We start from the raw sequence: 16,745 nt of genomic DNA, 5'->3' as shown, positions 1-16,745 counted from the left end.
GACTGTCCTCTTTTTATAAATGAGATCCTCCATCTATAGCCTGGATAATGGTATTGTAAATCTTCATGCTATTGACTCTGTGGGGTGTTTATTCTAGAATCCAAAGCCGGGGGAGAGGAAGGTAGGGTAGAGAGTAAACTTTTGTGGGACACCGTCTGTGTGCCACCTACTGAGCTGGTTGTCAGGGCTATAAAGAAGAACCAGATACGGTTCTTGCAGACCAGCTGGGGAGTCAGTCAGGCGCACAACGCTGGAAATACTGTGTGTGGTAGAAGGAAGTACACGGCCTATGGACACAGGAGGGGGTGACAATCAGTTCTGCTGGGGGGTCCAAGGAAGCTTTTCTGGAGGAGGTAATACATCCCAAATTTAAAAGATGAGGAAGAGATGGCCAGGTCGAGAAAGGCTGAGAAGTGAGGGAGAGAAGGCATCCTGGCAGAGTGACAGCCTGTACAGAGGGTCCCAAGTGACAGTCTGGATGTAGGATCACTTTGGAATCCTTCATCTCTGTCCATTGTTGCACAAAACCAGGCCGGACACGGCCCAGCATCCAGAGGGGAGCAGCAGGGTCCTGCCCTGTGTGGCCCTTCTTAGCCAGAAAAAATTCTCTAGCTTGACCATAGGTTCTCTTAGTCTTAAAAGTTTTACCCCACAGCAGCGAAGGAACAGAGTTACACGGAAAAGTAAGTGCAGGTCTCCTGAGTCAACTGCTCTACAGTATTTCATATAATAGTTCCACAGTCTCTTTGTATAACTGTCATGCTATTCTTCTAGCTTTTTGGGAGTAAGGGTGATGTGTGTTTCCTGTTTCCTAATTTACTCACCTCACTCCCTGAAATATTCAGCCTACCTTCCTTCCTGTTGCCAGAGCTGATGATAGATGTTCCCTATCCATCAGACTGAGAACCTATGGCCAGAGGAGGGAAGGAGAGAGGAAGTACATTCATCTTTGCTAAGCACTTATTATATGCCGGACACAATGTAGAGCCTTTCAGAGTATCTCATTTTTTCTCATAGACTGAGGTATACACTACTACACCCTTTCCGTAGATACGTTATTCTCACAGTGTGCTGTACTGCCCCCTAGGAAATGTCTGGAAATGTCAGAGAGTGTTGTTGTGACAGCGATTGCAGGGCCCTATCAGCACTTAGTGCAAGGATGCTAGATGTCCTGCAGTGCATTCTGGGACAGTCCTACAAACAAAAAATTGCCCTGCATCCAGCACCACATTCAAATGTCCCACTGGACATTTCTCTTGGTGAGAAACTTATAAATACCTGATGCTAAACCAAATCTCATTTACGTCTGAACACAAAGTACTTTGTACAAGGTATTTTACTGTTAATTTTGCAGAAATGAACTGTGTAGAAATGGAGAGACACTTGTCGTTTGTTTTGGTTGGAACTTTACCAAAAGTTGGTCTCCATTTCAGAAAATCACATCCTCAGAAAATCACATCCTCAGTGGCAGCGATGCCTGCAATAGTTGAGTCACTAGTGGAGGACAACACACCAAGATCACTTAGATTTGTAGCTGTCATAGTCACAGTGATTCTGTGTAACACGTAAACAAATAGGTGATAGTTTCAGAGAACAATGAAGTACCATAAAGAAAATAAAACAGGCCAGCCCTGTGGCTGGTTAAGTTCCCTGTGTTCCGCTTTGGTGGCCCAGGTTCGCGGGTTCGGATCCCAGGCATGGACCTACACCACTCGTCCGCGATGCTGTGGTGGTGACCCACATACAAAACAGAGGAAGACTGGCACAGATGTTAGCTCAGGGCTAATCTTCCTCAAGCAAAAAAAAAATAGAGTGACAAGATTGAGAGTAGCATGTGTGTGTCTGTGCATGCGTGTATAGGGAGAGGTAGCTTTATATAGACTGATCTAGGCAGGCCTCTGAAGAGATGACTTTTTTTTTTTTTTTTTGAGGAAGATTAGCCCTGAGCTAACATCTGTTGCCAATCCTCTTTTTGCTGAGGAAGATTGCCCTGGGCTAACATCTGTGCCCATCTTCCTCTACTTTATATGTGGGACGCCTGCCAGAGCATGGCTTGATAAGCGGTGTGTTGGTGCGTGCCCGGGATCCGAACCTGCGAACTTCGGGCTGTCGAAGCAGAGCACGTGAACTTAACCGCTACACCACTGGGCCACCCGCTGGAGAGATGACTTTTGAAGTGAGACCTAAATGACAAGAAGGAGCCAGCCAGGTGGAAGACAAGGATGATTTGCATGCCAGGCTGAGGGAACAGCAAGAACAAAGGCCCTGAGGCAAGAACACATGTACGACTCAGAAGGATGGCCACCATGCCTGGAATAGAGTGTGCAAAGGAGAGAGAAGGTGGCAGTGAGGTCAGAGAGGTGGGTGAAGACAAGAGCAAGCAGGGCCTCGTGGTCCGTAGGAAAAGGTTGGGGTGTCACGCCTGATGAGATGGAGAGCCATCAGAGGGAAACTATACAGCCCTGTGCCAATGTAAGGGGTGGTTACTCTTAGCCCATTAGCGTTGGTCTCAGCCAGCATCCTGCTTTGATGAATGATGCAACTGAGGCCCAACGTTTGGCCATGTCAAGTCTGGACTCAAACCCAGAATTCTTGACCCCACCGTTCATTCTGAGACCCTAACTGTGGCCTCAAGTATAGAGTGAGTCTGCTTTGTGATCTCTACACATGCAAACTACTTCCATCCCGACACCCTCTGCTCAGAGTCGCTTTACCATTCCCAAGAAAAACAAGAGCTCTGGTGGAGGCTGCTGACTTCTATTTCCTTCCTATGCAATTTTTTTTGGTTAATATTTAACATTTATTATGCCAGGCATTTTCACATGTATTATCTCACTTGAACTCGACGTTAACACTCTGAGGTGTAGGTGTGATTAGCTCAAGACAAGTGAAGAAAGAGGCTCAGAGAGGCAAAGAAACCCAACAAAGATCACACAGCTCCTAAGTAGCCGAGACTTAAGCCCAAGTCTGTCTGGCCTCAGGGCCCATAATCTTTCCTCCGTACCATGTGATATCACTCATAATCTCCCATCATATTCAAATAATTTTAATAACTCCCTGCCTGAGAAAGAAGCCAACACAGGAAGGAAGAGCAGAGGGCAGCAGAGAGAGAAGACCTCTGGATCCACCTATACTTAAGCTACTTTGTGGGTTTCTGTCACTGGTAACTGAAAGATTCCTCACCCATCTAAGAAGTTAGGAAAAGATGGGCGAGGGCTTCGGATACCAGCCCAGATGGAGGTTGGCCCTGGGATGTGCTTTTTGGAGATGAACAGGTCCAATCCAAGGTCATGTAACTGGTAAGTGGCAGGGCCAATATCTGAACCCAGGTCTGACTCCAAGAGCTGGGTGTGTGCACATCCTCCTCTTGAATGCCTGAATTTCCTGAGGTGCTGAACCCAGTCCTTTTGAACAAGGTTAAGCACCAGTCTACACCTACCTGTGTCCTTCTTTTCTAGCAGACAGGATTCTGAAAGACCATCCCTTTCATCTCAAAGGCTCCTGTCTTATGAGGTTAGCTTCTCAACTTATTAAACTTCCTGGAGAATTCTTTCCACACTCAGGCACAGGGCCTTGCTGGCCTGAACAATGAGGTCTGGTAGTCATCGAGGACCGTCCCAGCCAGCACCTAAGAGCTGTGTCCAGAGCCCGAGGAGAGAAGAGATTCATAATAGGACCCACACCTCAAAGCCACTGCCTTCAATGGTGCCTGGGGAGTTAAGTTTGCCAAACAAAGTGATAACAGTGGATGTGGTGCCAAGTGAGTACAGTCCAGAATTAGGAAGCCTGAGTTTGAATCCCTGAGTCATTGCTTTGACTGTCTGCCCAGGGGTCACAGTTTCTCCATCTGTCCAATAATGATAATACTATTTTATTAATTAATATTTATTATTATATATTAATATATAATGTTATGTTATTTATTTTATTATTGTTGCTGTTTTAGGGTTGTTGTGAGCAGTATATGAGATAATGGATGTGAAATCACTTTGTAAACTGTAGAGTGCCACAGACATGTGAAGGGTGGTTATTATTATTCATTGATAGGTCATCTTCACTCTTGGGAGCCTCAAAAAGTACCTTCTGAGTCAACCAGATTCCCTTCCACCCCTATTTTCCAATATGAACACCCTGCTTGGCCCTTACTTGAGCTAAAAAGCTCTTCTCTACACAAATGGACTCGGGTATGACCTTGGACCTCTCTGGGTCTCCGTTTTCTGATTTGCAATATGGGGCTGGGGAGCGGCAGATCTTAAGTCTGACCATCCCTAAAGAACACTGTGTCCTACTTACCAGTGAAGTCCCCACCTCCTGAGGTCACTGCAAACAGGAAGATACTACCACAGACATCACGTCCCAGAGCCCCAGACATCCTGAGCTGTCCCACGTACTCTGCCGGCCCAGGGCCCCAATTACCCCTGAACATCTCAGGACCTCATCTCTCCACTTTACAGAAGCTGAAACTGAGACCCAAGAGAGCAAGTCTGCAAGGGATAACTATGGGATCTGTCCAGCACACGTTTCCTCTTCTGGAAATTGCTTGACTCCCACACCAGCTGGGAGTTCACATGGCGGCTGCCATGTTCTCACAGACCCAACCCTTTGCCACAGCTGAGTGATCCAGTCACCTCATCTGGAACTGAGCCAATCAGAGCTCTTCTGACACATTTTTCAAACTGGAGCTGGGACGCAGTTCTCTGGTGGAGGTGCTACAAGATGTAGAATTGGGAGATGTTGGTAACCCTGTCGTCTGCCATGTGATGTAGAAATCAATCTCTGTCTCTCATTCCTGGTTTCTGTTGTTGCTGAAGTCAATCCACCTAGCTACCATTCCCACCCAGTGGTATTGTAATAAATATTTCTTGGTTTTGCCCACCCAGGATTCCTCTCCCTCATTTTAATGAAAGCACCCTACTTTGTTTTTGGTGAGGAAGATTGGCCCTGAGCTAACATCTGTGCCAATCTTCCTCTATTTTGTATACAGGACGCTGCAACAGCACGGCTTGATGAATGGTGTGTAGGTCTGTGCCTGGGATCCAAATGATGAACCCCGGGCTGCCAAAGCGGAGCACGTGAACTTAACCACTACGCCACCGAGCCGGCCCCAAAATCACCCTACTTTTTAACTACACTTCTGCTGTCTGTGTCCTGGTGAGATCTTCTGTGATAATTCCTCCAACCTTCCCCCCAGCCATGTGATGGGGATGTATGACCCAAACCGGTCCAGCTGGACTCAACGTTCAGGGAATTTTTAGCTTGAGCAGAGTGATACATAAAATGGAGGCAGTCGTCACTAAGGCGTTCAATTGCTGTGCCCTAAGAGGTGATTCATGGGTTCCAACTACCTCCATCCCTGTGTTGCCCTCATTCCTATCTTTCTCAAAGCCTGGTTGGTTAATTTTACGTCGATCCTATCCTGTATCTATCCGATGTAGTCATTTTTTGCTTAAGTTTTCCAGGGTTGCATTCTGTTGTTTGAACCAAAGACTCCTAACTGAGAATTTGGAGTCATAGTCAACATGTCCACCAGGAAATGTGGGGCATTAAAAATGATTGGGTTTTCATGGGGCAAAACACAGTGAGGCTGCTGCTCGTGCTCTCGCCCTGGAGACCAGCAGACCAGGGGACGCAGCGATAAAGGGCTATTTCCTGTATTACTTGATATTAGCTGACCACTGAGGACGTGGCTGTCAGAGAAGGGTAGCTTCCGGCACAGTTCAATTCTAAGGAGGTGAGGAATGCCGGGGTTGTCGGATAGAATGTTTTATTTCTAACCGCAGAGAATAATCTAAAGGGAAAGTCAACAAAGCAAGTCCAGATATAATTTTTTTTGACACAGAATGACACGTAGAGCGTTTCTGTGACCATGGTGACTCTCCCGACTGGCAGTAGGGCTGCGAGCTCCAAAAACCAGCATTTGTAATTGATCGTGCAGGTTACTGAATTCACAGCCCTGCTGCACTTTTATGAAGTTGGGCATTGATAGAAGGAGGGGGATTATGACAAGTGGAATGTCCAGATAGAAAGATGAGGCAGAAGTGCAAGGCAGTCGAAAACACTGGGTGGAAGCAGCCCTTCCTTATGGGAGACAGCTCCCGAGTTTCTGCCCGTTCCTCCCTCCACCCCTTAAGGCTGCTTAGCTGGAAGGTGGGGATCAGTTTTGGCCTAGAGGGTGAAAAACAGACTCTGAGTAGGAAAGAAATCTTGGACCCATACAGACTTGCAGAAACTTGTGAACTGACACCATCAGAAATTTGGGGAGTATTCAGGGGAATGGATTTTTGTGGTGCTTAATGAAGTAAGGGGAGATGTGATTTTGGACCAGGCTGATCTTCTTGATATGGATGCAGGGACCAGGGATTCTGCATTCTCTGTGCTAGCTCCAGGAGCTGGCTGGGTTCTTACCATTGATGGGTTGGCTAATGCAAACTTGGACCAAACACTGGCCCCCATGAAATGGAATTTAAAGCCCCCAAATCCCTTGGCATCACGTAGAGGAAGGGAGTCAAAGATTTCTGAAGGCAGGGATGCTGGATTGGATCTATTTGGGGCCTCCTTCCCACAAATACCTCTAACTGTGGCCCTTCGTGAACCCAGAACACTTTCCCCTTGCTTTGAGGAAAGCCTAGATCAGGAGTGCTGGGTGCGGGGCTGCAATTTGAAATGGGTTCTCTGATCTCACAGGGGAGGAAGAACGCAGAGGTGTGGGAGGCCAGGCGTTGGCATTTAGCCCTCAGAAATTAAGTGGGAGGGGCTGGCCCCGTGGCGTAGTGGTTAAGTGCATGTGCTCCACTGCTGGTGGCCTGGGTTTGGATCCCGGGAGTGACCCGACACACCGCTTGTCAGGCCATGCTGTGGCGGCGTCCCACATAAAGTGGAGGAAGATGGGCACGGATGTTAGCTCAGGGCCAGTCTTCCTCAGCAAAAAGAGGAGGATTCGCATGGATGTTAGCTCAGGGCTGATCTTCCTCACACACAAAAAAGAAATTAAGTCGGAATGGTCATCATAAATCCAGCAGGCTCTAAATGAGGCAAGATCTCATGCTGGAAGGCCCTAAAAAGTTAAATCGAAGATGACCACTAAAGTCTTGCTCGATCTGTATAACCAACAAAACATAAGAAACAAAGCAAAACAAAACCCAAAAGTATTCTCTAGCCCTGGCAAAAAAATTCCTGACTTGAGCCACCATGATAGTTACAGATCACCAACACCTAGGCTTGAGTTTGTTGATTGATCTACCCTTTGAATGAAGGCTATGCTGCTTGCCATTGAGGAAGGACTTGCTATACGACTACACGAGTGGAATGTGATCATCTCTCTCGCTGTCTCCAAAAGAGCCTGTGGCCATTTACCACAGTAACTGGGTGTTGAAGAAAGGGAAATACCCAAACCTTTCAGGGACCCTTGGATGAAGATTTTGAGCCACTACCAATTTTTTGGGTCCAAGAGTACCTGTAGGTCCACCAATCATGTGAAAAATAGCGTTTTGACCTTTCTCTATGTCACTGGAAATCTAGTGGGATCCCAAACCTATCCTGTATCTCCAGTTTCTGAGTGATAGTTGGAGAAGATCCCCACATTGGCTCCCTGACCCATGGAGCCATTATAATATAAAAGGCCAATAGAATCCAATTGAACAACTGTTTCAAAATAGAAAACTCAATAGCGGTACCACATCTTTGTGGAGGCTGTAGAGATTAATGCCTTCACCAAAGACCCTACAGGGTGATGACTCCTATCAAAACACCATTAGTTTCCTCTATTTGGCTGGTGCAAAATTAGATGTCTTGAAAAATGACGGTGGATTATTTTAATCAAGCGGCAATTCCAATTTAGCTGCTGTGTTAGATATGTACTTCTTATTACAGTCCCTGGAGCTAATATGCATTTATTGGTTTGGTTCCAAGAAACAGAAACCACTGGAAGCATTTTGCTACGAGCTGGAAGGGATAACAGTCTTCCTTTACTATTTAACTCAGGATACCTCAGTTCTCCAGCTCTGCACCAGAAACACTTCAACTCCCTGATCATCCCTATTCCACAAGACATCAAACTAATCCACTACACTAATTAAATCACATTAATAGGGCCTGGAGAGCAGAAAGTGTATTTTTGGTTATACACGAGATAGTTTCCTCATGTTAGGAACCTTTATAAAACTGTGTATGGGAAGATGTGAGCATATGGTGTGCTGGGCAGCCAACGGTTGGAATGTAGTGGGCATGTGCTATTTTTGCCTATTAACATCCCTCCCCTTTATTTTGGTGATATCACATGGCCGTTTCTCTGGGTAAATACCTTTCTTCCACCCTACCTGGTCTGTTATAGATGTGAATCCAGGTACCCTGCCCTCCATCCCCACCAAGGGAGAGGCATATGACTCAAGCTAGGCAAATCAACCTCTCCCCTGGGATTGGTACTGTGAGCAGAAAGATCTAGGGAAGGGAGGTGATTGGAGGCGGGTCATTTGGATGGCAACGTCCTAAACAGAAGGTTCATGGGTCCTGCTACGGAGGGTCCTAGAGCTTCCCTCATTCCTGTATTTCCTGAGGCCTGGCCAGTCAGCTTTTCCTTTGATGGGTGAACAGCACCAATACCCTTCTGCAGTGGGCTGAATGGTGGTCCCAAAGATATGTCCACATCCTAATCTCTGGAACCCATAAATGTTACTTTATTTAGAAAAAGGGTCTTTTTGCAGATGTGATTAAGTTAAGGATCTTGAGATGAGACCATCTTGGATTATCCAGATGGGCCCTAAATGCCACCACAGGTGTCCTTATGAGAAAGAAGCACTGGGAAATTTGACACACACAGAGGAGAAGGCGATGTGATGACAGAGGGAGAGATTGGAGTGATGCGGCCACAAGCCTAGGAATGGCAGCAACCACCAGAAGCTAGGAGAGGCAAGGAAAAGATTCTCCCCTAGAGCCTCTGGAGGGAGTGTGGCCCTGCTGACACCTTGATTTTGGATTCCTGGCCTTCACTTTTTTCTTAAGGTAGTCAGTTTCTGTTGTTTGCAACCAAAGAACCCTAACTATAACAGTTGTTCATCACTTTAATTATTTACTCCAATGAATTATCCTTTTTGACAAAGTTAGTTCCAGCTGGATTCCTGTCACTTGCAACCTGTGCCAAATCCAAGATTAGAATCAGAAAATGTGGATTCTGAGTCCCTCCACATATCACCCACCCTCCCCAAACATCCAGAAAGCACACCAGGCAGCCAGCATCGTACAGGCAGAAGCAGGTCCCTGGGCCCAGCGTCTTTATTTGCATAATGGTTTTCAGTGATGCATGGGAGTGGGAGTGAGTTGTTGCTTTTCTACCAGGACCACACACAACCTCGTGATGGACGCAGGAGACGATTCTCCCGAGCTTTCCCCACAGCAGCTTTAGGGACTTGTCTGTGGGGTCAGTGAGTCTGGAACATCGGGCTCCTTGGTATGTTCAGCAAGACCATAAGGGTGGTGCATGCAGCCCTCCTGGTCTCTGTGCCCCGACCTGGGCACAGCTGGGCCCACACATTACGAGGTGAGCGTGCAGGAGGGCTGGTGCGTGCGTGGTGAATTCACGAGCGGCCCCTTGGCTTAGCTCCAGTCTCTGCTCCAATCTGGAGACTTGGAATCCACCACGTGTGGGGGCCGACTATGTACCAGGGTATGACACAAGACCTTCACACCTGCCGTTCCCTCTGCTTGGAATATGCTTCCTGGAACCCCCATTGGCTAATTAGCTATTTATCCGTATAATGGCAGGTTAAATTGTCGCTTGATCAGGAAAGTCTTCTCTGACCTTCTTGGTTATTCTAGTCCCCTGTAGTTAGTAGAGCTCACTATTACATATTTATGTGATTATTAGATTAAAATCCCTCTCCCTCACTAGTCTGCAAGCTTCACGAGTACAGGGATATATATTTGTTCCCTATCATATCTCTTAAACCCAGTAAACAGTCAATAAATTGGAAGCCACGTGGGTAAAGTAAATCTGAGAAGTGGTGGGGCTAAGACAGTGGTGTCTGTGTGGGTGGGGGGTGGGGGGAGGACACTATGGGGAACTGGAGAGTGCATGCCTCACCCAAAGGCATTCAAATTAAAAAAATATACTAAAAATACTGTTTAGCTAAATAAAACATGTCTGCAGGCCTCATATGAAGCCCCAGCTTATGATTCTTCCAAAAGATATTTGTTGAATGAGTGAGTGAAGCATCTACAAGGATCACTGTAAAGTCTCAAATGGCAAGGAGGGAGAAGGGCAGAAATGAAAGGACCTCCTTTTCAGTCTTGTCTACACCCTCTCTAAGGCGAGGTCTCTCTCTGGCTATTTCCTCTTTCTCCCCAGTGCTTGGCACACAGTAGGCTGTACAAATTGGTTGATCCATTCAACATTTACCAAATACCTACTCCTCCCCAAGGTTGGGTTCAACCATTCAATGTCTTCCATCTTGAGCTCAGTGTGGTGTGACTGTCAGAGCCACAGTCAGGTAATGACAATACAGTGATGGGCGTTCAAGCAACAGTACGTGAAAAGGGCTATGGGAACCATCCCCTCCCAACTTTCTCAGCAAGTGGAGAGAAGATACAGCAGGGGAGTACAAGAGACACGCCCCCAGCCAGGATGAGGGGGTGGAGCTGGCCAAAAGGGGAGGAGTCTCAAGCATTTGCCTGGATGGTCACTCAAGGTACAGCTGGAGGTCTGTGTGGTGCACAGAAGGGAACTGCCAAGGTCAGATTTGGGGATCCGACATGGGGGACAGGTGTCCATGCACGGCAGCCCCTTGCCACCAACATGTCAGAACTCAGCTGGCTTTAAGTCAGTGCCTCCCTGCTCCACTGGGCTGTCATCTCCCTCTGGGGCACAGATTGTGACAATGGGATGAAATCTGGAGATGGGGCAAGGAATTGCCCACTTCACACATCAGGTCCTAGCAGAGCTCGGTCTAGACCTCAGGCCTCAGGCTAGGGCCCCTTCAGACTTTCTGCATCTCAAGCCAGCCCTGAGAGGAAGCTGCAGGAGACTATTGCTTAACAAATCTTGCATATCAGCTAAGAAGGCAGCTCTTTCCTCCCAGACTTCATCTTTGAGAGCTTACCCCTCTTGGAAGCTCCTGGAAGAGAACCACAGCTGAGGTCCAGGGCTCCTACTTCTGAATCCCCTGTCTGGTCCTTTCTCTAGCTCTGACAGAGGGTTCTAACTCTATGGATCAACTCTGGGGATCCACGAACCCCCTAAAACCACAGATAAACTTTGTGAGGGCAGAAGGAAGACAGAGGGGAAGGAACATTGGTCTTGGAAGACCAACAATGCAGATTACAAACTTGGCTCCACTACTTCTAGCTGTTTGACATTTGGGCGAGTCATTGCACCTCTCTGAGCCTCAGTTTCCTCATCTGTGAAATGGGGATAATTCTCATCCTCCAACATAGGGCCAAACGTGAGATGGCTAATAGAGAGATGCTTAGGAATTGTTAGCATCCTTTCAACTTACTCCCTTTGGCTCATGCCTGCTTCATGGATGGCATGGAGGTTCATTTATAAAGGTCTCTGGGCTGTTCTCCAGGCTCACAGAATCTACGGTAACACTATGCTGCCGTGGGCCTTTGGAGAAAGGGACCCAGCTTCTGGGTCTCATTCCTCAGGCCAGGGTGAGTGATCCTGAGAGGTCATGCTACCATGAAGATCTTAAGCAAGGGAGGAATCTCTGCTCTGTTGCAGCTGACCGAAGGGATGTGGGAAGGCGGGTATGGAGCCCTGGTTTTAATAAATCTGAGAGCGTGGAGGCCCACTGGGGGCCTGGGCCTCCAGGTCTACAGACCTTCCCTCTTGGGAGGTCTCGCGGGATGTCTCCAGAGATGCCTCCGACACTCCATCAACGCTGCTCAGCAAGTCCTCAAACTCCCGGTGGTCGCTGTTGCGCACGGCGGCCTCCAGAGCCTTCTGGCACCGGTAGAAGTGGGAGAACTTGTTGAAGATGATGGTGATGGGGAGCGCTACCACCAGGATGCCCCCCAGGATGCAGCCTGAGGCTGCCAGCTTGCCAGCCACGGTGACTGGCACCACGTCCCCATAGCCCACGGTGGTCATGCTCACTGTGCCCCACCACCAGCAGGCCGGGATGGTGTCAAAGCCCACCTCCTCCTCCTTCTCAGCTGTGTAGGCCACGCAGGAGAACACAGACACACCCACGGCCAGGTATAGCAGTAAGATGCCCACCTCACGGTAGCTGTGCTGGAAGAGAAGGTAATAAGTCAAGTCAGAGCTGGGGGTGCTTACAGACTTGGTATTGGGGATATGGGGAAACTGAGGCCCAGAGAGCAGAAGGGACAGGTCTGAAGTCACAGAGCACGGTGGAGTTGGTGCCAAGACCCAGGTCCCCTGACTCCAAACTAAGATCTCTCAACTACAATAGGCAGCAAACCCCTTGGGACGGAACACAGGCCTAATTTCTGTTGTCCAAGGTGTCTGCTAAGCCACAGTTGTTTCTTCTAATGCAGGGGCACTGGTGGCACCAGCCAGGTAGTGAAAAGCTTGTGGTTTTTACATGGTTGCAGAACCAAGAGAGAATCACAGTTTATATTCCACCATGCGAGTTGCTTTCATGTACTTTTAACTGCTCTATCACATTTCTGATAAATACTAAAATATTTTCTGCCCCTCAAGGAAACTGAGAGGACAGACCACCCCGTGAATACACTTGCCTATGGGTGTGGCCAAGCCCTAGGGCAGTGGTTCTCAAATAGGGCAATTCTGCCTCCTGGGGCACATTTGGCAATGTCCGGAGACATTTTTGGTTGTCACAACTGGGGCAGGTGTGCCTCTGGCATCTAGTGGGTGGAGGCCAGGGATGCTGCTAAACATCCTACAGTGCACAGGACGGCTCCACAACAAAGAATTATCTGGCCCCAAATGTCAATAGTGCCGAGGCTGAGAACCCCTGGTCTAGAACAGGGCCTTCCAAACTATAATGTGTGGAGGAATCATGTAGGCATCTTGTTTAAAGGCAAAACCCAACTGAGTAGGTCTGGGGTAGAGCCAGAGATTCTGCAATTCTAGCAAGACTCCAGGTAATGAGAAAGCTGCTACTGGCCAGGGGCCTCACTTTGAGTAACAAGGCTCTCATCTGGAGTCTTACACCTGTGTCTTGGACCCTGGCTTCAATCAATACTCTTCTCCCTCCTTGCAGAAAAAGCTAGTAGCATCAGGCTCTGGTTCCCTGCATGGTGGAGGCAAGGCAGAGTTCTGCGGCGGAGGGATCTTCCCTAGAAAGATGCTGAGTTCATGGGGTCTGGCTAACGGAATTCCCTGTACCTGCCCATCGCCCTAGCATTCTGCCCAGGTCACCTGCCTGCACCCAGCACCCTGGCTGCCCTGCCATGATGGCATGGAAAGGCTTTACTAAGCCATGGGTGGAAGGGATCTTTCAGTGCCTTCTAGGGATCCTCAGCAGGGCTGCACGGAGCTTTAGGAGAAAGAGCATGAGGTGCTGGAGTCAGGCACAGCTGGGCTCTTCTCTGGGCTCTGCCACTTACTCACCGAGGAACCTTTGACAAGTCCTATCACCTCTCGGAGCCTCAGTTTCCACATCTGCAAAGTAGTGACAATAACACATGCCCCTGCTTAAACCTCTCACAGGCTTCCCTATCCTTGGGGATCAGGTCCAAAATTGAGGGCCAAGAGTTCACAGCCCTTCAGTACCCTGTCCCACTCACTTCTTCAACCTCATCAGCTGGCACCCCTTCCCTCCATGTCCCCTCCCAGCATTCATCCTGCTCTCTCTCTGAGCCTTTGTCCAAGCTGTTCACATTTCCCCCCTCCCCAAAGCAGGCTAATTTCACTCCTTCGAGGGTAAGCTTGCCAGGGCAGTGACTCACTCCCAGGGCAGGGCTGACACAAGCAGAGTGCTCAGTAAATTGCAACCAGGCTTACAAAGGCCAAGCCTCCAATCTCAGGTTCTTCATGTACGGGAAGGGAATAAATAATAGCATCTTCCTGAGGAAGTTGTCCTGAGGACGAAATCAATAATGATGTGAACTTGGCACAGAACTAGCACTCAGGAAGTGTTAGCTCTGGAGCTATTGCTGGACTTACCCTATTAAGGGTGACCTATGCTATCTGTGCCTCCTGATAATGCCAGAGGAAAGGCTCACTGGAGAAGGCAGTTAGCATCCTGCTTCGCATATTTTGTGCTATGTACTATTTGACGTTTGACAGATAGATCAAAAATGACCTTTGCCTTTTTCTTCCTCCCCTGGGAAACAGAAATACCAGAAAGCCGTTCCTTACATGACTGTTGGGAAGGTCAGACTGGATACGAAATGTACACCTGGTATCTAGCCCTGTGCTTGGCACAAAGAATGTCGTCTCAGTTCACTGGGCGCCTGGACACAGCAGGCTTGTAAGTTCACCTGCTAACCAGCCCGATGGTTATACCCACCTCCCCCTGACCCCCAACTCCGCCTCAGAGGCCTTACCTTGAGCGTGGCACCCAGGGAGCGCAGCCCGGTGGAGTGACGCGCCAACTTGAGCACGCGGAAGATGCGCATGAGGCGGAACACCTGCACCACCTTGCCCAGGTCGCCGAGATCCTCGCCGCTCGCGCCGCCCTGGTCGCCGAGCGCCGCGCCAGCCACCAGCGTGAGATAGAAGGGCAGCACGGACACGATGTCGATGAGGTTGAGCGGGTGGCAGAAGAAGTTGCGCGCGCTGGGCGCCAGCAGGAGGCGCGACGACACCTCGAAGCTGAACCAGGCGATGCAGAAGTACTCGAGGCGCCGCAGCACCGGGTCGTCGCGCGTGCCTTCCGCGCTGCGGCCCGCGACCACCGCAGCCACGGCGGCCGCCGCCTCGCGGGCCTGGTACTCGGGCAGACTGTGGATGCACATGGCGGCGATGGAGGCGAGCACCACGCCGATAGAGACGCAGCTGAAGAGCTTGCTGGGCAGCGAGTATCCCGGGTTCTCCATGGTGAGCCAGAGGCGGCGGCGCAGGCGGCCACAGCGCGCCGCGCCATAGCGCGCCAGCTCGCGCTGCACGTCAGAGATCTCGTCGGGGCACGGGTCCACGCTGCTCGGCGTGTCACTGTCCTCGTCCCAGTCGCGCGGCCGCGCCACGTGCCGCTCCAGGTAGCGCGCGCGGCAGCATGTGGCCAGCGCGCTCTCGCCCAGGCCCCAGTAGTCGGCCTCCTGGCCGAAGGCGAAGACGCACAGCTCGTCGAGCACGTGCAGGCGGCCGGTGCGGTAGAAGTGCAGCAGGCCCAGGAAGAAGCCCGGGTGCCGGTCGAAGTAGAACTCGCGCGCCGCCTCGTCGTAGTCGTCGCACAGGCGCCGCGCCTGCTCCTCCGACGCCGCGGCCTGCAGGCGGCCCAGCCGCGTGCCCGGGAAGCGCGCCAGGGCGCGCGCGCTCAGCCGCCGCCGCACCCCGCCCACGTTCACGCGCAGCGCCTCGTCGCTTCGCCGCCAGGAGACCCCGGCGCTGGGCACCGGGGACTCGCTCACCACAGCTGCAGCGCGCCGACCTGTGGACACGGGAGGGACGCGCTGAGGGGGTCCCTGGCCCTCCCTTCCAGGAAGACCGGGTTTAAATCCCCTGCTCCATCCACCAGCCAGGGGTGTTGGAGGCTCACTGTGAAGCCTCTGGTAGGCAGTAGGCGCTCATTAGGTGCCAAGTGCCCTCTAGACTCAAGAGTCGGGCTTGGGTTTGAATAGCCCACAGTCCCCGACTGGGGGACTTTGGCCCAATCACTGAGCCTCCCCACCGCCATTTCATTTGCATAAAACAAATACTGAGATCTACCTAGGAGCATTATGACAGCGACTAAATGGCAGGATGTCCTGGCACCTGGTGGTTGCTCATAGAGGATGTACCCCTTTCCCAGAGGTCTCCTGGGGCATCTGGAAACGCCAGCATTCTGAACCTAAGTTTCCTCCTCAGCTAAATGGGGACAGTAATGCTTACCATCTAGGGTTGTGGGGAAAATCAATATAGACTAGCAGTTTTCAAGATGTGATACCTGGAGTAGCAACTTTCAGTGTTACCTGAAGGTTTGTAGAAGATACAAATTCTCAGCCTGCTCTGGACTTGCTGAATCAGGAAACTGTGGGGCTGGGGTCCAGGAGTCTGAGTTTTAGCGAACTTGGAGGGTGGTGCTGCTGATGCGTGGTCAAGTTTGAGAGCCATTAGCATAGACTATTTAAAGCATCTGTAGAGTCAGATTGAATTTTGGCTCTCCTGTGTTACCACAAGCAAGTTATATCACCTCTTTGAGCTTCTTTCAAGTGGATATAAAAATACCCACCTTCAAGTGTGGTTAAAAAGATTAAGTGAACTAATGTCTTTATTGGGCCCAGTGCCAAGAAGAGGTTTATTATCCCCCTATTTCACTGACTCCTGGAGGCAGGCAAACTGGGGCGTATCTCCCCCCTAGATGCGCCTGGGACCTCAAGGAAGATGCTCTTCTCCAGGTCTCAGTTTCTTGCAGGATGCACAATGCAGACAATAGCACCTGTCCCCAAGAATGGCTGGAGGATGGAAGTGCTTGGCCTCAGTGGATACCTGGGAAATGTTAGATCCTTCCACTGCCCACTGTCTGTAAGCTCTGCTGGAATTGAGGACCAGTGACTCACCTCCAGACCCTCAGTAATCTCATCTGCACTGTGGGTTCAGTGGTGCTTCCCCGGAGGCAGGGGGACTGCGTGTGCAGCAGGCAGCTGGTCCAGTGCCTGGCAAGGGGAGGGCGGGGTGCCTTCAT

At 50.0% G+C, this 16,745-nt stretch overlaps 1 protein-coding gene across 1 annotated transcript; it reads right to left on the bottom strand.

Moving 5' to 3' along the window:
* Positions 1-9,177: 9,177 nt before the first annotated feature.
* KCNS1 (potassium voltage-gated channel modifier subfamily S member 1) lies at positions 9,178-16,745 on the bottom strand. Its single transcript, XM_087444865.1, has 3 exons — positions 16,621-16,745; positions 14,470-15,583; positions 9,178-12,226 (listed from the first exon to the last, which is right to left on the bottom strand). The coding sequence occupies exons 1-3, from the start codon at positions 16,743-16,745 to the stop codon at positions 11,756-11,758; spliced, it is 1,710 nt and encodes a 569-aa protein (XP_087300991.1). The 3' UTR covers positions 9,178-11,755.

This window comes from Ceratotherium simum, chromosome 21, assembly GCF_057802395.1.
Source record: "Ceratotherium simum simum isolate JZ-2026a chromosome 21, ASM5780239v1, whole genome shotgun sequence".
NCBI lineage: Eukaryota > Metazoa > Chordata > Mammalia > Perissodactyla > Rhinocerotidae > Ceratotherium > Ceratotherium simum.
This window is presented reverse-complemented; position numbering and strand designations above follow the sequence as displayed.

Excerpts from the sequence above, each read along its gene's own strand:
- KCNS1 (XM_087444865.1), bottom strand. The coding sequence starts at position 16,745 with ATGAAGGCACCCCGCCCTCCCCTTGCCAGGCACTGGACCAGCTGCCTG. Across the intron at positions 15,584-16,620 it reads AGATTACTGAGGGTCTGGAG|GGGATTTAAACCCGGTCTTC; the intron begins GTGAGTCACTGG and ends TGGATGGAGCAG. Across the intron at positions 12,227-14,469 it reads CCCTGGGTGCCACGCTCAAG|CACAGCTACCGTGAGGTGGG; the intron begins GTAAGGCCTCTG and ends CTTCTCTTCCAG.